This window comes from Podospora bellae-mahoneyi, chromosome 4, assembly GCF_035222275.1.
Source record: "Podospora bellae-mahoneyi strain CBS 112042 chromosome 4, whole genome shotgun sequence".
In the NCBI taxonomy this organism is placed as follows: Eukaryota; Fungi; Ascomycota; class Sordariomycetes; order Sordariales; family Podosporaceae; genus Podospora; species Podospora bellae-mahoneyi.
In genome coordinates, this window is record NC_085883.1 from 3,384,901 (window position 1) to 3,406,397 (window position 21,497).

Consider the following 21,497-nt stretch of genomic DNA (forward strand, 5'->3'; position numbering starts at 1 on the left):
AGGTTAGATCTAGAAAGGTCAGAGTTAATCTCGGGTTGGCCAGGGTGGGCCGGGATATAGTTATTAATAACCAAGTGTCACAACCCTGACACTGGAAGAGGCGCATCGAAGCATTAGGAAGCCAATCAGAAATGGATCATAAGGAGCCATGGTGGGGCCACCGGTGATCCACGGTGAGCCGCAATGATCCGCGGTGAGCCAGGGATCATTGGATCGTTTGGATCGTTGCAGGCGATCCTCACGATCCAAGCGATCCACGGGTTATATATACGGAGGAACTAGCTGGCTTGTAGATAGTTCCGTAGTTTGCAATACAAGTTCGAGTACAAGCTTACAAGTACGAGATTGAGACAAGTCTATTGTTGTGCACCTTTTGGCTGCACCGATCTATTATCTAGAAGTCACCTTCAACTGTTATCCCTTTCAGAGGTTCTGGATAGGGGATCGTCACACTATACCGTGCGATCTCGCACGCGCCAAAGTATAGCTGACACAATGCGGGTTACACATAAATGGCTACCTCCATACCTTTACTGATACAGCTGGGCGTGAGTGGTGGCGTACGGCGTCCATCACGGGGGCTCGGTAGGTATGCAAATCACCTCCAATTTGCGTGATGCTTCGGAGAATGGCACAGGTGTATTTGTCAATATTATATAAGTGGCGAAAACCAAGTAGTATAAAGCAAACATTTCTCCCAGACCCTTTACTGGGTTAAAAAGATTAGATAATAATAGTTACATATTAATATTTCATCACCTAGCGGAAACAAATTGAAAGAATGTCACTTGCCCAGATGCATGTCCCAGGACCAGTGTATGGTCGCATACTGATACGCATAATGCTCGGTAATCAGGAGGAAGCCAGAGCAGATTCTTTCCGCCTCCGGTGATCCATTCGCCATCAACAAAGAGAATATTATTCACTGGTCTCTGGTTTTGTGAAATATCCAAGTCTGAGTTGATACGTAAGAGCCCCCAGTTTGTCTCAAGATACCTCCCATCCGGTGAGAAGGCTACGGCGTTGACATAACTGCTATGCCCCTCGAGTGTCTGTTCGGGTGTGCCTGTTGTTGCATCCCAGAGCCGGATAGTCTGATCCCCTGAAGCTGATGCGAGCGTTTTCCCATCCGGTGAGAAGGCTACGGCGATGACAGAACGGCTATGCCCCTCGAGCGTCTGTTGGTGTGTGCCTGTTGCTGCATCCCAGAGCCGGATGGTCTGATCCTCTGAAGCTGATGCGAGCGTTTTCCCATCCGGTGAGAAGGCCACGGCGTTGACAGAACTGCTATGCCCCTCGAGCGTCTGTTGGTGTGTGCCTGTTGCTGCATCCCAGAGCCGGATGATCTGATCCCCTGAAGCTGATGCAAGCGTTTTCCCATCCGGTGAGAAGGCTACGGCGTTGACATAACGGCTATGCCCCTCGAGCGTCTGTTGGTGTGTACCTGTTGCTGCATCCCAGAGCCGGAGGGTCCGATCCCCTGAAGCTGATGCAAGCGTTTTCCCATCCGGTGAGAAGGCTACGGCGTTGACATAACGGCTATGCCCCTCGAGCGTCTGTTGGTGTGTGCCTGTTGCTGCATCCCAGAGCCGGATGGTCTGATCCTCTGAAGCTGATGCGAGCGTTTTCCCATCCGGTGAGAAGGCTACGGCGTTGACAGAACTGCTATGCCCCTCGAGCGTCTGTTGGTGTGTGCCTGTTGCTGCATCCCAGAGCCGGATGGTCTGATCCTCTGAAGCTGATGCGAGCGTTTTCCCATCCGGTGAGAAGGCCACGGCGTTGACAGAACTGCTATGCCCCTCGAGCGTCTGTTGGTGTGGGTCCCAGTGGTTTTTGATGCCTGCGATCGTTTTGATAAACGAAAGCCTCTTATTCCACTGCTGCTTTCTAACCATACTTAAGGTTGGGCTGAAGATAAGTGCAGAGCCGTATATCTGTAATGGAGCCCGTTCCATAATCGATCCATGACTGCGAATAAACTTTTCTGCATCCTTTAGAAATTCAACAAAGTTAGAGGCTGTATCCGGCTGTAACTGACAATAATCAATCACTGTACTGCATTATAACGGTGTTATTAACTGACCTGGGCAGCGTGCAGAAGCGTTTTTATTAACAGTACCCCATCTGAGAGTCTTCCCAGAAGAGACAAAACCTCAAGCCAGTGGAGGAGATAGCCTGTCAGGAAGGTGTGGACTGGGCCGTTGTCCTCTATATTATGTTTGCTTTCCTTCAGGTGGTGGACCCAATACTGACAGGCGTACTGAAGCTCAGGCGGCAGATGGGCGTTGACAGTCTGCTGGTCGACCTCTAACCGCAGCTTTCCCGGCGCCTTTAAACCGCAGATGTCTCGTTTCAGGTGTTGGCCCATAACTTGGATACATCTTTCAGCAAGCATCTTGTGACATTCTGCCTCGTCGATCCAAAATTCATTCGTAGCACGCTTGGCCGGGTCAACGAGGAAGTCGCGGAAGGAAAGATGAAAGAGCCTAACTGGGGCATTATCCTCTGAGGGGATATCTAGGACGGAGTGGAGAGAGTTGAGCAGTGCGTGAATGTCTTCGGGTTCGAGACCTAGAAGTCTTGCTAGTGAGAGTACGGAGAGCGGCTGAGCAAGGAGTACAATTGGGCCAACGACACCTCGGAACTCGGCTAGCGATTCGGCCCTATCCTGATCGGTGCGTCCAGAGGTGAGCTGGTCGAGGACGGGAAGATAAGTGGCGTCGATGTTGCCGAGCCCGGAATTGTGGGTTTCCATCCGGTATTCTAATACTTTCTTTAGTCGCTTGGCAGGGTTCGACCTTCCATTATCGTCCACAAAGCGACAGACAGTTGCGGCAAAAATGAACAATGGGATAGCCATTTGAGCGAGAGTCCGAATCGCATCTGGGCCGGGCCAATCCAGTGGCATTTGGAAGCACTTGAGAGCTTGTCCATTGTATTCATCCCTGATTCGCGCGAGCTCATATCTCAAAAATGTGGATATATCCTGTTCCACGACTGGCTCGGGAATTTGGTGCAGCGCTAGGCCCTGGTACCTTCCCTGGACGTCCTTAAAACCGAGGCGAATAGGCAGCTCAGGCCGACTGGTGATGAAAACCCTCAAGCGTACAGGGCGTACCACGTTTGCTTGCGCGAGTAGGGAGATGATGGTTTTCACATCTTTTTCTCCATCACATTCGTCGAGAGCGTCAATAACGACCACAATTGCTCTAGTGCGGTGAATGCTGCCGAGCGGTTGGAGGATGAGCTTTTCGAACTGGTCTCTCAGTACCTTCTTGGGAACGTCCGGGTCGGCATCGATAGCCTTTATGAGGGGAGGTACTAGGGCAGGGATTTGGCGCACAAGCTGACTAGCAATGGTAGGGAAAAGCAAGCCAGCTTTACCACGGTCGCCTTCTCCCCTCTTGAAGAAGAAGCTCGCCCCAAGCAGGCCGTCTTCTGCGAACGAGGTAGCCACCGTTCGAGAGATGGTGGATTTGCCTGTCCCTGCCATGCCATTCAGCCAAAATATGTTCTCGGCTTGAGATTCATTTGCCCACTCCCGGATCTGGCGCAACAGCTCGGCCCGGGTGTCGGGGTGGCAACGTGCGTTGTGCTCCTCGGCGTGCGAGTCGAAAGCCGCACCGCTTGCGACCGGGAGTGTTGCTAGGACGATCTTAGAGTGAATATCGAGGATTCCGGTGCTGGATATTGCTATTAGCTACGTATCGACAAAGGTATGAAGTCTGCGCATACGTTTGATCAATTTGAAGGGCGGCCGCAAAGGAGTCCTGGCCCCGCTGAAGGCTCGCAATGATCTTGTCCACGTCCTTGCTCTCGAACGGCCACTTCAAGGCTCGCCACCTCACATATGCCAGCACCTTTTCTCTGCGGCTTGTAGGCAGCTTTGCTTCCAACCTCGTAGCGACATCACCAAGCTGCGAGTGGGTGTTGTCAAGGGCTTCACGTAGCTTTTGCGACGTCTCGAGCCGAGCTCCATGTGGGCCCTGGAGAAGCTTTTGCGCATCCTCAATGGTTATTTTGAGGCTGTCGGTATGTTTTCGCAGGCGCTCGATATCGGATCTGGCATTCTTGACGGCGGACGAGTATTCGAGACAGAGAGAGGCGACCCTAGCGGCCAGCTCGACGACGGCGATGACGCTTGCGGCGGCCCCGAGCCCCTCCATCGTGCCGGGAGACGACGCGACGATTGACGTCTGGTGCTAGTTGAGGAATTGGCTCTAGAGAGTGCTAAAGAATTGTGGTTACAGCAGTCTGTCCAAAGATCGCAAGGTCTGGAGAGGAACGGCGTTGAGCTGCCTAGCCGCCGCCTGATGCAACTGCCTCACCTAATTGCGCAGGGCTGGCCTAAGAGCGGGGTTCGTTGAGGCCGCCTTACATAACCCACTTATTGTCGATAAACTATCACCTCATCGACGGCGAGAGTGCGATCACTTAGAAGATGGTAGCTTCGGCCGAGCATTGTGTGGAGTCCGCGAAGTTGGAGTGCGCACAAGGGCCCAACTTCCAGGACCCTTGATGCCACCAGCGCCCTGATTCTGGCACCAGCTAAATAGGCAGCGACCGGCTGGTCACGTGGCCACAGGGACGTTGAGCCTGACCACCATAAATATGCACACTAAGGGAGCCAGGTAGATCGAAGCGCCCTGTTGAAGTTGCATGCCTACACCAGTGCGAGGTTACAGGAAATATGCAAGGCGACGTACAAAGTCGGTTTACTTGTAAAGAGAAGAGATAGGATCTATACTAACCTCTTGCAACTAGAACCTTCTTTGCATAGTTGCATAGCAAGATAGGGAACCTGAGATTAAGATAGGGTTCAAGAGAGATTTCGCTAAAGACATGCAAGACACACCTTGTTCCGAAGATGCACGGGAACAAGCACTTTTGTTCTGAGCTTCCCCTCTAGGCGGCCGAAGTGGTGCGTCTCCCAACCAAGCGCACTTTCTACTCGGACTTCGGCCAAAAAAGTCGATACTGGGGTTTTCACCATTAAGGTGGACCACAGCTAATCGGCAGATAAGTCGGGCCGCCTGGCTTCTACATAGAAACCCCTCCTACTCCCGTCAGTGCCTATCCATCCTTCCCGAGTGCACCCCCCCATGTCTCACCTTCCGCTAACCTCTATTTCCTCCCCCACTGTGGGTGAAGAGCAGTTCAATGACAATAATGCCCGCACTGCCTCGCTGATCTACCTCGCCGGTCAAGACGATCTCAACACCGCGAGGGACCTTTTTATTGGGCTTTCATAAAAGTACATGGCACTGGAACCATGCAGTCAAGCCAGGAAGCGCAACTATTTCCGTGTTTGCGTAGGACTTGCCGTGGCTCAACATATGCAACTGCGTCAACCAAACGGTCTCTAAATCCGACCTCAACAAGCCCTGGAGTAAAGAAGACAGCACTCCTTGAGCAGTCATTGGGTCATACTATCCGCCTCAACTGCTCCTCTGACACCGCAGGATTACCAGATTGGCTTCCAGTCGTATATTGAGGCTATGGCAGTCATAGCGCTGGGAAAGGCATCGGCTTTGGTGGTAGTGAAGAGGTTGTACCAGGCAATAAGAGAACATGAAGCGGAGGGGCAGAGGGGGGCGGCTCTGGAGGATGGGAATAAGAAATAAGGACGGTGTACGGATAGGATTGATAGTGTAACGAAACTTGGATACGGTTTCGAACTCGGGATATCGAGCAATGTGTTATGTTTTTTGGCTTTTTTCCCATGATCCGACTACTCAAAATGCAAGTCCATCTAGTAACAATCACAACCACTAGTGATCATTTCAATCTCAGGTAAGGTCGAGGCCGATGTAAAACTCTACTCGCGGTATTCGCCTCCAAATTTTCCTTTCACCCCTTGGCCTGGCAGTTCAACTCCGTCAGATAGCTCTCCATCTGCTGAACGACGGCCCAGCTGTTGCCACTTTCCAGCCGGGGCGCGGACGGAGAAGCAACGCGTTGCTCGGAGAGTTCCTGCTTATCCAAGCACTAAGTGCTGCCAAACACGAACAGGGCCACATCGCTCGGTCGTGGCAACTCCTCATGCCTCACATTGAAAGTATCTTGAGCTTCCGCTTCGACTTGTATGAGATGGGAAAGGAACGCTGGCTGGCAAGCGGCTCGAGGTGCACCCGCCACTGCTCAAAAGCACCCTGGTAGCGACTTAACTTCCCCTTTATCGGAGAACTTGCTTTGCGGGATAAGGGGACGGCTTTACTGGCAGGCATTGTTGCCATAACCGATCCTCGTAAAAGGCTGCTCCAGCTAAGCTGGGACGAGTTCCACCTGGCTCAAGGATTTGACGGTTCCGATAACGACGCTATTGCGAATAAATCATTCGTCGACCTTTCTACTGGTTATGAGGAAGTCATCCCAACTCGACCGGCAGTCGCATGGCCAACATAGCGTCCACATACAGGAACCAGGGCCGGTGGGAGGAAGCCGAGAAGCTGGAGGTACAGGTCAAGGAGACTTTCAAGACCAAGCTTGGGGCCGATCACCGTTCTACTCCCTGGAGCAACAAGAGTCAGCGTTACAAATTACAGGGAAAATGGGCCAGGAGAAACCCGCTGCAGCAAGGATTGAGCCACATCGAGGCGTGCTCCTTAGCGGAGCGGGTTCCAAATGTGAACGCGGCAATGCATACCTCGACGCCTCTTCTAACCTCATTCAAGCATAAGGTGTCTGCCGAAATGCCTTGCAGGGCCGGAAGTACAAATGGAAAGAGGACACCCCTTTTCTCGACAACCGACGCTATGTCCGCTACGTCTAGTCTCTCCCCGCCGCCGACAACAGCATGTTCCACTACACCTTGCCAATATCCCGATAACCAACTGAACGCGGGAAAGAGGTAGAGAAGACGAGCCGGAAAATGCGTTGGAGGGAGGCGAGAACCATTCGCCAACAAAAAGATGCGGATAGATAAGAAACCAAAAGGCGCTTTAAACGGTAGGCCTGTTCAGTTATGCCAAACTGACTGTGGGTATCCAGAGACACAGTTACAAGGGAGACAATCAACATGCTTAAATGCTTGAAGAATTGGCTGCTAAATACTAGGCTTTGAAGAAGGATTCACAGTTGATGACGGCGACGCGTTAGGGGCCGTTTTGTGGGTGGGAATATGTTGCGGGAACAACAAGAAAGTGGCTAAACTGTTGATCTTGTTGATGCTGTTGTCGCCGTTGTTGATGGAAAAAGGTAAAGAAAGTACAAGAAGAACCCAATGCCCTTATATCCTGACCTGACCGTTCCTGATACCCAAAAACATAAAATTCGTAGCATCCAAAAGCCATCCGTCCACATAAATCGTGATATTTCATGCAATGGCGGGATGGCTTCTTCTCGGGAGGTCATCTAACCCCCTGTGCTTTGTCCGGAATTTTGCGTCGATGATATATCTCTGCTCCTCTCCCAGCGCCATTGATTGCTGATCTTGACCGCTTGGATCAATGGCGATCCTTTAAGCATTCCCCCTAGCCGTCCGACTCGCGCTGCCGTAAACTGGAATACAACTTCTACAGGGGCCAGTCAGTAAAGCAAATAGAGGAAAGTCAGAATCCTACTCTTTGGAACGTGATTCGGTGGTACACTGGAGTGTTCAGTCTCAATCTCTACCTCCAGTGGAGAGAGCACCTCTGGGCCCAAGACTAGACTCTCTTTATCTTGCTCCGCCCTGCTGTGTGGACTAGGAGGATTCAGGCGACGTCGCTTTCGGCTACCCCCTTCAGAGTCAACAGCGCCTAAACACGTTGGATCATAGTGTATAACAGCACACGAAGAGAAGGGAAAACGAACCTAATAGTTTGCTGCTAGTTATGTTGTTCTTCTTTCGACACACATCCTTAATAAGTTCGATGAACTTTTGTCTCATACTAGGAAATATAACAGTCGTTGACAACGCAGGCGAGGAACTCGACGAAGACATTGGTTAGATTGTGCTTCTGAGATTCGCCTATATGGTTTTACACAGCTTGAAACAGGCAAAAATGAGAACGTTAATAGAGGGCTCGTCAGATCCCAACTTTTCGACGAGGGGCATAAGTGTTCCAGATTCTGGTGCTCCATTCACCACAACTCCATATTATCCTTGAAAGAGCCCTTCAAGCGACGTTTCCCAAACGAATTCAGGGTCAGCGTCTTTAATATGGTTATATTTCGCTCAACCATCCTCCGTATTTAAGAGAAGGTCTTAGCTGCCTCTAGCCTCAATAGGTAAACATCGAGTTCAACGTTAAGTCCGAAGAGCGAAGCATCTTTTGTAACAGAATACTAGAGTGACATAGCTTTGGCAGCTGAGCAGCGGGTGATGATGACGGTAACGACAACTGTAGGGGCAACGGCAGCGGCAATAACAGCGATAACGACAATAACGGGAACAAGGGCGGCAACCAAGGCGGTAATAATGACGGGAGCGAGGGCGGCAACAAAGGTGGTGATAACAATATGGATCAATCCATGCTGGTACATTCGTTAATGCAGTTATCTAGCAGCCAAGGCCATCTTATCGGTTCACATCTAATTACCCGGCAGCCCATCAGCCAATCGAAAGAGGCTGTCCCATATCCTGCTGCTCGAATAAAAGGGCCGGAAACGGGGGTGCAGCAAGTCTCCAATGAACAACCTGGGTTGTGGGCCGCACGGTGCCCACGAGTTGAACCTTACTTCTATGTATCATGGATTCGGGGCGCCAGGCATGATGAGTCTCAGCTTGCAGGGGAGCAAGTAACGTTGTATCTCGTTTAATCAAGAGGTGTTGGCGGCGATCGCAATGTTGGCGCATGCACACGTCTCATCGATGAACAGGCTGCACGCTGCTCGCGTGTCGAACCTCACTTCCATGGCACACTTTGCCTGTGAAGGCTGGTAAAATATTTAAGTCTGGCCGATATTCCCCTATCTGCTTTCATAGCTGTTTCTTTTCTCGACAAGCCAGACCCAGCTTACTTCTTTTTATCATCAATTCACTATCACCTTTTGCTTCTGCTCTCAGTATACCAATATGGTTAGTTTGAGGGAAGTTTTGTCTCAGGCCCCTATGCCAAATGGCATTACCTTCTTTCACACATTACCAGGATCCGGCAAACCCAGCCTGTCCCATAAGAACTGGGTACAGGAATATCCTGAGGTCCGAACTCTTGATCAATTTCATATGAACCCTACCCACGAGGAGATCAATACCGTGTTTGGGTTCGAAGATGATTTAGAAGCCCATCTTCTAACATGGGAGGTGAGCCCTTTGAACGGTACTACCGAATGGTTACAGAATGAGGGCGATAGTGTCAGGATATTCTATACCAAATCTTAGTACCTATCTAACTCGCCTTCCAAACCCAGGGAATACCATCCATTATCCAACGGTTAGAATCAGGACCTCTTGGCCACACTAATGTTAACTAGACCATTGACTTCACTTGGGGATTTGGAGAGCGTTATCTTGTGATAGAGGAACTTAAAAGGCATGGGATAATCGATCTCGCAATATGGTCGGGAGAAGCTAAAACAGATGCCAATCGTCGCTGGCTAGGAATGGAGCTAAGAGGGTAAGTATAATAGCCCTATAATAATACTTATTTACTAATAATTATATTAATAGATATTACTATAAATATAAATGCTTCGCTGCATCGGTATTTAACGGCCGGTACCTTCTGATCCTTATATTTCAAGCTCAGACGGCTCAGCATATCCAGCGGGAGAACTACGGGATTATTTGCCTTGTTTTCTCAAGCGACTGTGCAATATTGCGCTATGGCCTCTTCCGAACGCTGACCCATCAGATTCGGAGAATGTAAGCTGATAGAGCTCCTGCAGTGAACGTGGATGGTTATCTTCGTAGATTCGAATGGTGGTCAGGAATTCCTTATTGGGTTAATGGGAATGACGAACGCGACGTATATCCAGTACATCCCAATGGCCATATACGGAAACTTGATCCGAGTGGCGCATGGTACTGGGCTCGCGCGGATAGAAATACTGTCTTGGACGAGAATAGTAACACTGTTTAGGATACTTTTAGCCTCATGTAACGAACCCCTAATCAGAACCCCTGAAAGGGAGACTGGGTTGGAGGCTGCTTCTGAACGACGGTTCGGTGTAGCAAAAAGGTACACAACAAAGATGGAACAATTATCTTGGTTTCAATAACTCGAGCTTATATTTCTTACTACGGAACTATCTATCACTAGCTACTTCCTTCGTATATATAGATCATGGATCAGCTTGGATCACTTCTGTCAGATTGATCCCTTGCGCTCCCGTCACCTTTGGATCATATTGGATTACCTTTCCTGGTGATCCATCGGTGCTCCAATCTTGATTGGCTGAGAGCTCTCCATGCTCCCCCCGTACCCAGGGTCGTGTGTGATGCTGTGGTGCTTAGAAAAGTGGATCCCACTTGTTTGCTTGTGCTACCATTCTTTTTTTAATTAAAACCTTGAGCCATTCCATCTCGCCTATTTTCCTGCGTTCTAACCATTCTACTCCATCACTCTACCCCGTCACTTACTTCAAGATGGAAGACGATGAAGATAACAAGATAATTATTAAGGTATATACTCTAACTTTTAAAGGCTGATAGTTACTATTATTAATCCTAGTTTTATAGGACATACAGTTTGGCTTCCGACGTTTTCGAGCACCTGCAAAACGAATCTACGGGAATCGGAATATCTTTCTCTTGGATGTCCCGCCGAATCCAATTGCTAGCTGGTTATCATTTTGGATGCCGCAGCTCGTCCGCTCTTGGCTACAGCGATTGCTGCCAGAGTGGTTCTTACCGACAAGTGTTATTCTAAAGGAGCGAAACCCGACCAAGGCTGATAGTTACGAAAACGAAATTGCTACATACCTGCATCTTCGATCCCTCCAGGGCACCCACATCCCGCGTTTGTTTGGTGAAGTAGCCGTCAGCGACCCCCACGCGCAGAGATACCAGATCAGCAAGCGACCCATTCCTGCTATCCTCCTGGAAAACATCGAAGGAGTGTCGTTACACAATCTTCCAATTAAAGAGCTAAGGAATCTTCCCCTTGTCGAGGAACTCCAGAATATATATGCACTGCTTACGAAGGGGGGGGTTGTTCACGGGGATCCAAGGCTCCACAACTTTCTACGTGTTAATAAGAGGATCGTTGCTATCGACTTTGAGTTTTCCCGGCCCCTTTCTAGCAAAATAACGAATGAGGATGAATTGGAGACCTTAAAGATCGAGATTGAGAAACGGAAAAGGCAGGCACAGGGGGCAGAATTGGAACATCCCGTTCAGGGGCCTGTCATTTTGAATAGTTTACGGGTGCGGGAATCTTCCGGCACGACGACCCATGACAAGCAGAGGGGTGACGAAAGACCTCTCTACCCCTGGGGCTCAGCTACCTAAGGTGTGTTCTCGGCACGGGCGTGTTGGGCCGCCCGAAGGCTAACCCCCTCCTGGTTCGGTAGGAGTATACAGGCTTCATCAAGGCCGCGGCCGGGAACGATGCCCCCGTGATGGGCGAGGTGGAGATGTGGTGTAGTGGGAAAGAGGGGAGGAAATAGAGGTTAGCGGAAAGTGAGACGTGGGAGGTGCACTCAGGAAGGATGGATGGGCACTGACGGGAGTGGGAGGGGTTTCTATATAGGAGCCGGGCGGCCGGACTTATCTGTCATTTAGCTCTTCTCCCTTGGTCAAATCGACGAGCGCAAAATACACGCTCCACTCCCTAGTTGTTCAGCTGCGTAGCCGTGAGCGCCATGGTTTCTCTGTCGTACGAGATACCGTCATCGGGGTGGACCTATCAGAGCCTTGGCCCTGATCTCGGCGGACCAATCGGGCAGCATTTAGCGGTGCCAGTATCGTAAAATAGATGTTGGGCTCGGGATTACCTGGTGGAATGGCGCGGCCATAATCTCGATGTTGTGGAGGGACCTGGAAGTTGTGTAGGGACCTGAAAGTTGTGGGGGAACCTGAAAGTTGTGAGGGGACCTGAAAGTTGTGAGGGGGGGCGAGCACAGCAGCCTGGGGTGGTTTGTCTCCGCCATTCACAAGGATGGATCGCGTTTGGCAACCAAGCCGTGGTGGCGAGCACGCTTAGCCGCAAGACCAAAAACTCCACCTGTCAAGTCGTGTCAATCGGGTCAGAAATGCGTCCCACAGCGGCCCGCCGCGTCGCGCCCAGAGATCTACTACGACAGGGGTCATATCCAGTCCATCCAACGTCCTTGACAATGTCACATACGGAGCTCACCTCGTCTGCTTCTAATCACACACAAAATACCGAGCCAGAGAGTGATCAACCTGGAGCCTGGCTGAGAGGGCTCCAGATCTTGCTTGGGTGAATAATTCGCCAAAATCTGGGCTAATATAACCCTACCCTAATGAATGTCAAGTCTGCCAAGTCAAGTCGGCTACCCGCCCGAAACCCCCCGCGAACCCCGACACGGCCCAGGAGCTGGTCGAAAACGTCAACCAATATCCGGAGGACTAGATCCTCTACCTGAGGAATATGGACGTACATGATATTGCGTTGGAAGGCGACGTTGTCACCCTCCATGTTGCCGCCAGCACCCACGACTCCGCCATCTCGTCTCTCCGAATCGAAGTCTCAACCGCGACGCGATCATCGGCTACCAGAAGGAACAACTAAACGAACGGAACCTCGATACTATTCAAAAGATTTCCCGACTTAAGGTTGAGAAAGCTCAACTTCTCGCCGCTACTGCCTCCGTACATATCCCACCGACTAACCCCGCGCCTATTGCGAAACTTCCTGTTAAACCCCTTGCAAATATACTCTGGGAACGCCTACATCTACTCCTGCCTCACGTACTGGATCTACCCTCGTCAGCGAGAAACTCCCAGACCCAGAAAAGTTTGACGGATCCCGCGCAGACCTCCGACGCTTCACGCAACAAATCTACGGCAAGATAATCGCTAACGCAGACCGATTCCCGAACCGCTCCTGGCCGCTTGACTTACATTGCCGGCCGCCTAACTGGGAAGGCATACCAGCTGATACTACCCGAGATTGCCTATGGACTCCCTCAGTTCCCCGATTACCCTGACATGCTCGCCTCCCTTGAAGCTGCCTTTGGCGACCTTGACCGTGTGCATTCTGCATAAAACAAACTATACCAGCTCCAACAGAGGAATGACGACTTCAGCACCTATTTCTCCGAATTTCAACGCCTAGCCCTGGAAGGAGAGATGCCCGAAGAGAGCTTGACGCCCCTACTATTCCAAGTCATCTCGCAAGAACTGCTGAACATGCTCCTACACAACCTGTCTAGCCCCCTGCCATCGGTAAATGGTACGAGTCTGGGCTAAGTCGCCCCCAGACTCCAACTCCCTGCGTGGAAAAAGTGCCGATACGCAGCAACAACGGGTGTTCGGACTCGACGCCTTCCCAACGGACTGGAAACACTCGAAGGAACAAAGCTACACGGATATTACAAATCTCTCCCGCATCTGTGCGAGGACTCTCTGTCCGTGAGGAGGAAGACCTCCGATCGTACCTAATGATCTTACCTGTCACCCTAGAAAATGGGCAGCAACGGCTGCCTACTTACGCCTTGACTGACTCTGGGGCCCAGCAATCAGGTCATCCGCCGGTTCCAGACAGAGGAGAGCAGAATAAGGACGGTCACTGCTGCCTCTCTCAGCACCGTAATCACCCTGACGACGGTGATCAGCCGAGTAACCTAGAACAATGTTATCCTCTGGTTTCTGACAGACAGAGGAGAGTAAAATGCTGATGACGGTCTTTTCATACCACCTCTTGTGCAATATCGTATCTCCCTTGCAACCATGCATACAAACCCCCATTATGTAAAAGAGTTGCCCATATCTCGTCTGTATTCTCGCCGGGTGCCGAGAACGCCTTCCATAAAAGGTCCCTCTCCAAGGCAATTAGGAGTGAGTTATTATATGAGTTGCTACTAAAGTTGGGCAATTGTGTACCTCATAGCCGCGGAATATTTCTTTTTTAAACTAAAACAATGCCTCTAACTAAGAAAGAAAACGACCCCTTTCCGACATTAGTCTCATCCGTGATAAAGTTATCACAATCAACTAAACAGTCTCTAAATCCGACCTCTATAAGCCCTAGAAAACTAACAGCCATATCTTATACTTTCACTGCTTGGTGGTGTCAATCCACTGCACTTATCTCAATCATCATCTAAGCAACCTCCTTGTAACCCCCAGTCGAGTGACCTAAAGACCGTTTCCAAAGGCGCCATCTTGTAGATAGGGGGTACTCGTCGTCGGCATTAATCTAAGGGCTCTGCCATGCCGCCAGCGTTGAAGACCTTGCCGGAGCCTCTGGTTGGTTAATAACGGAAGGGAGAGCCCAATACCTTTGAGCTCCCGTCATGAGGGGCGGGTAGAGGAGGAAGCTCATGATTGTCTGAGCTTTCTTTAGGAACTAAATATTATATACCTTCCTAAACATATATATTATCTACCTAAACATGTATATTAGATCCCAAGATTCGGCATTAATGACACTTAAAATTATCTTTTCTTTCCTTCCTAAAGTTTAAGTTCAAACCAAACAGTTAGGGTTTAATATACTAATTTTCCACATTGTCTTTCTAGGCATAAATCCCTATAATTTAGTACCTATAATTTTACTAACAGAGCATAGTTCCCTATTTCTTTTTCTTTTACAGGGAATAGTCTCTATGCTTGTCTTCCTTTGGTATTACCTTACACCGTACTTCGCAATTCAAGGACTCCAAAGTCTTTACGATAATTACTTCCACTTACCTGATAGGGCCTAATCAATTGGGCTACCGGCGTATGTTCCCGTAAATATAAAGGAGCTGTCTCTCGGAACTACAATGTATTAGGCATAAATAAAGTCTAGAAATTCTAAAGAGATAATGTCACAGTTAACCCAACGGCAGGTCGCGCAGTATGTGGGGCGCAGGACGTCCCCAGCCAATCATTAGGAAAGTCAGGAGGCAGCCAATCAGGGCTGGTCAGAAGTGCTATGGCGCCAAGAAGCACGAGCACTCTGCAGGATGCAAGATGCTACGGGTGATCGAAGGCATAGCACGACGAGCAATCTGCAGGATGCAATGTGCTAGGAGTGATCGGGGCCATAGCAGGTCGAGCACCTCAGGGTCCCGAGGTCTATATATACGGAGGAACTGGCTGGTGTAGATAGACAGTTCCGCAGTACGCAATACAAGTCACAATCGTTGGTATCTAGACTATTGTGATTAAGATAAGCTATTATTGTACACTAGTTAGCTGTACCGAACCAGGAGTGTTCAGAAGTGCCTTCAACCAGTATCCCTTTCAGAGGTTCTGGATAGGGGTTCGTCATATATTCCCAGTCTCTCCTGCCGTTTGGAGATGGAACAGTAAGAATGATCCCTCGTAGGGCCCCTCTCGCTCTGCAGCTGACATTTATATCAGCCTACTTTAGAAAAGATGGGAGCATATATTTCGATGCTACAGCTAGGAGCGAAATCGACGTCGCTCCGCACTCTTTTCAAGAGTTTGAGCATGGACCAGCTGTACTTTAGTGACATTGAGATACATTGATGCGCCAAAGTTGGCTGATATTCGCCTTATTTTCGATAGCTAACATTGCGTCAATAAGTAACGTCAAGTAGCGTTAGGTAAATAGAGCGTTCCGGCGCTTACGTGAGCTGTCACACAGTGCTGTAGCGCAAACGAGTACAAAGAACTTATCTAAGGTACGCGGCTTATTCCAACAGGCAGGCTTGGCATTTCTCCTTTCCGTATTCGGAGATTCCCATTTCGCCTTCCACAATGACATTTTCTAAACCTTTCGCGACTACGCTCTGGAGCTGGTGCTCACTACAGTGCTGTCCAGTACTGGAACACTGCCAATCACGATGCCTTCGTGTGCGCTCAGCTGGCGCGAGTCGTCCAGGCGCCACACAGCTAGATGCTCAAAGTGCGGGGTAATGCGGGTGGTGATTTAGGCATCGAAATTTCTGAGGGACAACAGTAGCAGCGGTTAACAAACTTCAACACCGCAAATCTGATCCACCAAGATCCCTGCTAAATTCGACGACTTCTGCGGTAAGTTTAGTGTATAATACGTTTCGCCAAAGTCGTCTATCTAATTATGTTTTCCCGCAGCTACGATGCGTCAACGATTCTTGTCCGTTGTGAAGAGTTTTAATCGAGACAGTTCGAGAGATCGAGGAGGCTCCAGCCAGCAGGAGCAGAGCGACCTCGACGCTCCGACTACTATCGCCGTCACATCTACATCTGTTTCCAACGCAGACGTTCACCACACGCCTTCACCTGATTCTACATCTATCCGGCAGGCCCATGCCGTCATTCCGTCCTCCCCGGCGATATCGGCCCCTCCTCCTGCATCCTCCTCTTCGCCGCTCCGGAGCGAGGAAGCTAAACTTGGACTCCATATCATATTTGACAGCGGCCACACGCCTAGCCATGTTGCTAAAGTGGAGTATGTTTCCCGATCTGCTGCTTCTGTGAATTTCACTGATATATTTTTTTCTTTACTAGCTTCGTTGCAGTTCATGGGCTTAACTTCAAAGGCAGCCAACATCACGCGTGGGAAACATGGACTAAAAATGGGAAGCTCTGGCTCAAGGACTTTCTTCCAGCTGCCTTGGAAGGAAGGCCCGTACGAGTGATGTTATTTGGCTACAATTCCCGTCCTGCATTACAATCGGCGGGTATTAAGCTTGACGACCACGCGCGGAGTTTGTTACAGTGGCTCAGTCTGAGAAGAAAGGTAATATTCACTAGCACAATTACAGTAGTCTCCTCTCACACAGAATAGGATGTGCCGCATCGCCCACTTGTATTCATCGCCCACAGCTTGGGTGGCCTAGTGGTAAAACAGGTTAGGATAACGGCCCTACCAGAATTCTTTCATTGCTAACTACAAAAGGCGCTTATTGAAGCCACATTAGACCTATCATACAGATCAATCGTTGAAGCCAGCCGTCTTCTCGTCTTCTTCGCCACGCCTCACCAGGGTGGAAACTACGTTAGCGTTGGAGATGTTGTGGCCAGAATTGTTAAGTCTGGCCAATTGAAGCTACAAAACGACCTACTCGACGCCTTGAAGCAACATTCGGATAATGCAACGAAAAGATTCGAGCAATCTCGCCACCTATTTGACAGCAGCCTTGTTGTTAGCTTCTTTGAAGGAATGCCGTATGGGCTAATGGGCATCGTATGTCAGTCTGAAAATTGGTAGACTAATTGGCTGACATGGAGACAGATTGTCGAGAAGAAATCGGCAGTGTTGAACCTGCCCGGCTCGCGTGAGAAACAAGTCCCTGTCAACGCCGACCACAGCTCAATTTGCAAGTTCGATTCACCTGACGATCCGGAGTGTCAGCTGGTTCTGGGAACAATTGCAGAGGAGCTACGTCGTGCCGTAGAGCCACGTCATATTATAGAGCCAGGACGTACGTGCCAGAAAGGAACTGTCGTAGATCTACTGTAGCCGTCGCTGACTCGTGTACCTACTAACGAAGCGTTCTCAAAGGAGGACCAGCAATGCCTAAAGCAGCTGCGCCTTACCGATCCGCGCGTCGATAAGCTACGGATTGAACGCACTAAAGGCGGTCTCTTGCAGGAGTCATATCGCTGGGTCCTCAAGAACCGTGACTTTCAGCAATGGCAAAAACAGGGCAGCGGCGTCGGCAGTAAACGCGGAGAGGGCCATGACCATAACCACGGCCACGGCCACGACTATGATCCAGAGAGCCGGCTCCTCTGGGTGAAGGGCGACCCCGGCAAGGGCAAGACAATGCTGCTATGCGGTATTATTGACGAGTTAAGCAAATCCGCCGACTCTGTTTTGTCTTTCTTCTTCTGTCAGGCCGCCGATTCTCGTGTCAATAATGCTACTGCCGTACTCCGCAGCCTAATCTACCTGTTTGTCGACCAACAACCATCTCTTCTCCCTCATGTACGGAGTGAGTACGACCGCGCTGGAGAAACCTTCTGCAAAGATCCAAATACCTGGGACACCTTAACGAAAATCTTGACTAGCATTCTGAGAGACCCAGGCCTAAAAATGGCTTATATTGTCATTGACGCCCTTGATGAATGCGTGGTCGACCGGGTGCAACTCCTCAAGTTGATTCTCGAGAAGTCATCTACTTCCTCCCGTGCCAAATGGGTTGTCTCTAGCCGCAACTGGCCACAAATTGAGGGACTGTTGGGAACAATACCGCAAAAGTCAATACTAAGCCTCGAGTTGAACGTCGAATCCGTCACCGCCGCCGTCGAAGCGTTTATTCGGCATAATGTTCTGTACCTTTCACAACTGAAAGGTTACGACACCGAGATAGAGAATGCCGTATATCACTATCTCTCTTCCAACGCAGATGGGACCTTCCTCTGGGTCGCCTTGGTCTGCCAGGCACTCGCCGACCCGAACGTTCAAGAATGGCAAACGCTAGACAAGCTATACGTATTCCCGTCAGGGTTAGACCCTTTATATGAGCGAATGATGAAGTATGTTAACGACTTGGACGATGCGGACCTTTGTAAGCGAATTCTTGCTACCGTTACCGTTGTTCGCCGACCCATTAACCTGCGTGAGCTTATTACACTCACCGAAGTGCCAAAGAACGTTTTAAAGAAACCGGAGTACCTGGAAAAACTTATAAAGCTTTGTGGCTCGTTTTTACATCTCCGAGAACAAGTTATTTACTTCGTCCACCAATCAGCCAAAGACTTCCTACAAGGAAAGGCCGCGCACCAAGCTTCTCAAAAGGCTTTCAACTTGATCTTCCCTCAAGGGCCGGAAGATGTACACCACATCATCTTCTCAAGGTCGCTCAATGCGATGTCCGCGATATTGCGACGCGATAGCTACGGCTTAAAGGCACCGGGATTCCCAATTGACAAGGTTCAAACGCCAACTTCGGACCCACTGGCTACAGTACGGTACTCATGCGTTTTCTGGGTTGACCATCTCCGCGACTCGATTTCCGATAAAGACGCGCTGCAACGTAACACATTAGATGCGATCCAGACTTTCGTTGAGCAGAAATATCTTTACTGGCTCGAAGCTCTCAGTTTACTCCGAGCAATATCGGAAGGTGTTATCGCCATAAGACAGCTTGACGATCTACTGGTAAGTCTGCGCCACCAAACACCAGAGACCAAGACTAATAGAGACAGGGACGTACCGGTAGCAGCCAACTTAACAAACTTGTTTGGGATGCATACCGGTTTACTCTGGCTTACGGACGGGTAGTAGAGCAAGCCCCTCTTCAAGCGTACACGTCAGCGATTGTATTCGCCCCAACTAGTAGTTTGGTAAAGAGAAATTTCAGGGCAGATGAGCCTGACTGGATTAGTACCAAGCCGGTTGTAGAAGCGAATTGGAATGCATGCCTACAGACATTAGAAGGCCATCGCGACCGGGTTCACTCGGTCGCCTTCTCGCCGGATGGCCAGCGGCTTGCCTCGGGCTCGGACGATAAAACGGTCAAGATCTGGGATCCCGCGTCGGGGCAGTGTTTACAGACGTTAGAAGGCCATTACGGCTCGGTTCACTCGGTTGCCATTTCGCCGGATGGCCAGCGGCTCGCCTCGGGCTCGGGTAATAAAACGGTCAAGATCTGGGATCCCGCGTCGGGGCAGTGTTTACAGACGCTAGAAGGCCATCACGACTGGGTTAACTCGGTCGCCTTCTCACCGGATAGCCAGCGGCTCGCCTCGGGCTCGGGCGATAAAACGGTCAGGATCTGGGATCCCGCGTGGGGGCAGTGTTTACAGACGTTAGAAGGCCATCGCGGCTGGGTTTACTCGGTCACCTTTTCGCCGGATGGCCAGCGGCTTGCCTCGGGCTCGCGCGATAAAACGGTCAAGATCTGGGATCCCGCGTCGGGGCAGTGTTTACAGACGCTAGAAGGCCATCGCGACTGGGTTAACTCGGTCGCCTTCTCACCGGATAGCCAGCGGCTCGCCTCGGGCTCTGGCGATAAAACGGTCAGGATCTGGGATCCCGCGTCGGGGCAGTGTCTACAGACGTTAGAGGGCGATCGCGGCTGGGTTAACTCGGTCGCCTTTTCGCCGGATGGCCAGCGGCTTGCCTCGGGCTCGAGCGATAAAACGGTCAAGATCTGGGATCCCGCGTTGGGGCAGTGTTTACAGACGTTAGAAGGCCATTACGGCTCGGTTTACTCGGTTGCCTTTTCGCCGGATAGCCAGCGGCTCGCCTCGGGCTCGGGCAATAAAACGGTCAAGATCTGGGATCCCACGTCGGGGCAGTATTCACAGACGTTAGAAGGCCATCACGGCTCGGTTTACTCGGTCGCCTTTTCGCCGGATGGCCAGCGGCTTGCCTCGGGCTCGGACGATAAAACGGTCAAGATCTGGGATCCCGCGTCGGGGCAGTATTTACAGACGTTAGAAGGCCATCGCGACTGGGTTGACTCGGTCGCCTTCTCACCGGACGGCCAGCGGCTTGCCTCGGGCTCGGGCGATAAAACGGTCAAGATCTGGGATCCCGCGTTGGGGCAGTGTTTACAGACGTTAGAAGGCCATTACGGCTCGGTTCACTCGGTCGCCTTTTCGCCGGATGGCCAGCGGCTCGCCTCGGGCTCGTTCGATAAAACGGTTAAGATCTGGGATCCCGCGTCGGGGCAGTGTTTACAGACGTTAGAAGGCCATCGCGGCTGGGTTAACTCAGTCGCCTTTTCGCCGGATGGCCAGCGGCTCGCCTCGGGCTCGCTCGATAATACGGTCAAGATCTGGGATCTCGCGTCGGGGCAGTGTTTACAGACGTTAGAAGGCCATCGCGGCTGGGTTGACTTGGTCGCCTTTTCGCCGGATGGCCAGCGGCTCGCCTCGGGCTCGGGCGATAAAACGGTGAAGATCTGGGATCCCGCGTCGGGGCAGTGTTTACAGACGTTAGAAGGCCATCGCGGCTCGGTTGACTCGGTCGCCTTCTTACTAAATGTAATGGAAAGCGCGTTTCAGCCGGATAATTCGGTGAAGGATGGGTATAGCTTGGGGCAGGATGAGTCGTGGATTACTTGCAATAACAAGAATGCACTGTGGTTACCATCAGAATACCGCCCGAGCTCTTCCACCATTCAAGGGCGGATGATATCTATCGGCTGTTCATCGGGACGAGTTTTCACTATTAGCTTCTCACGTGATGTTTAAAACATTTCAAGTCTACTTCACTTCATCCTCTTAACTATTTCTTTTTCTAGCTTGACACTACAAAGGTCCAGGAGGATCGGTTGCTTTATAGATACTATGAAAATTCTAGCATTTTCCATCTATGTTTAGATGACGTGTATAACTTTGCTTCGAGAAGGCAAGATGACCCGTTTCATTTCTGTTCCTAGAGCCACATGTATATAACGTATATTATAAGCGAGTCGTATAGTCTCTACCACGACGCGTCCTCCTTACACCTAACATCAATTTTTTCCACAACCCAACATACCTCCTACTTGAAAGGAAGCCAGGATACTCTTAGCTCTTAAGGCTCTCCAAAAAGACGAAAAATTAACCTTCCGAG

General features: G+C 50.5%; 3 protein-coding genes across 3 annotated transcripts; 2 read left to right on the forward strand and 1 right to left on the reverse strand.

Annotated features, from left to right (window-relative positions):
- Positions 1-755: 755 nt before the first annotated feature.
- Positions 756-4,166, reverse strand: QC761_0070940 (uncharacterized protein; the record flags this gene model as incomplete). The annotated part of the gene is made up of 3 exons (XM_062872699.1): positions 756-2,027; positions 2,084-3,683; positions 3,736-4,166. 3 exons carry the CDS (start codon positions 4,164-4,166, stop codon positions 756-758), a joined length of 3,303 nt encoding a protein of 1,100 aa, XP_062732708.1.
- Positions 4,167-10,468: 6,302 nt separating this feature from the next.
- Positions 10,469-11,374, forward strand: QC761_0070950 (uncharacterized protein; the record flags this gene model as incomplete). Its single annotated transcript, XM_062872700.1, has 2 exons — positions 10,469-10,546; positions 10,604-11,374. Exons 1-2 carry the CDS (start codon positions 10,511-10,513, stop codon positions 11,372-11,374), a joined length of 807 nt encoding a protein of 268 aa, XP_062732709.1. The 5' UTR covers positions 10,469-10,510.
- A 5,773-nt stretch (positions 11,375-17,147) lies between these two features.
- Positions 17,148-21,133, forward strand: QC761_0070960 (uncharacterized protein; the record flags this gene model as incomplete). The annotated part of the gene is made up of 4 exons (XM_062872701.1): positions 17,148-17,171; positions 17,220-17,409; positions 17,479-19,091; positions 19,139-21,133. The coding sequence occupies 4 exons, from the start codon at positions 17,148-17,150 to the stop codon at positions 21,131-21,133; spliced, it is 3,822 nt and encodes a 1,273-aa protein (XP_062732710.1).
- Between the last annotated feature and the right edge of the window lie 364 nt (positions 21,134-21,497).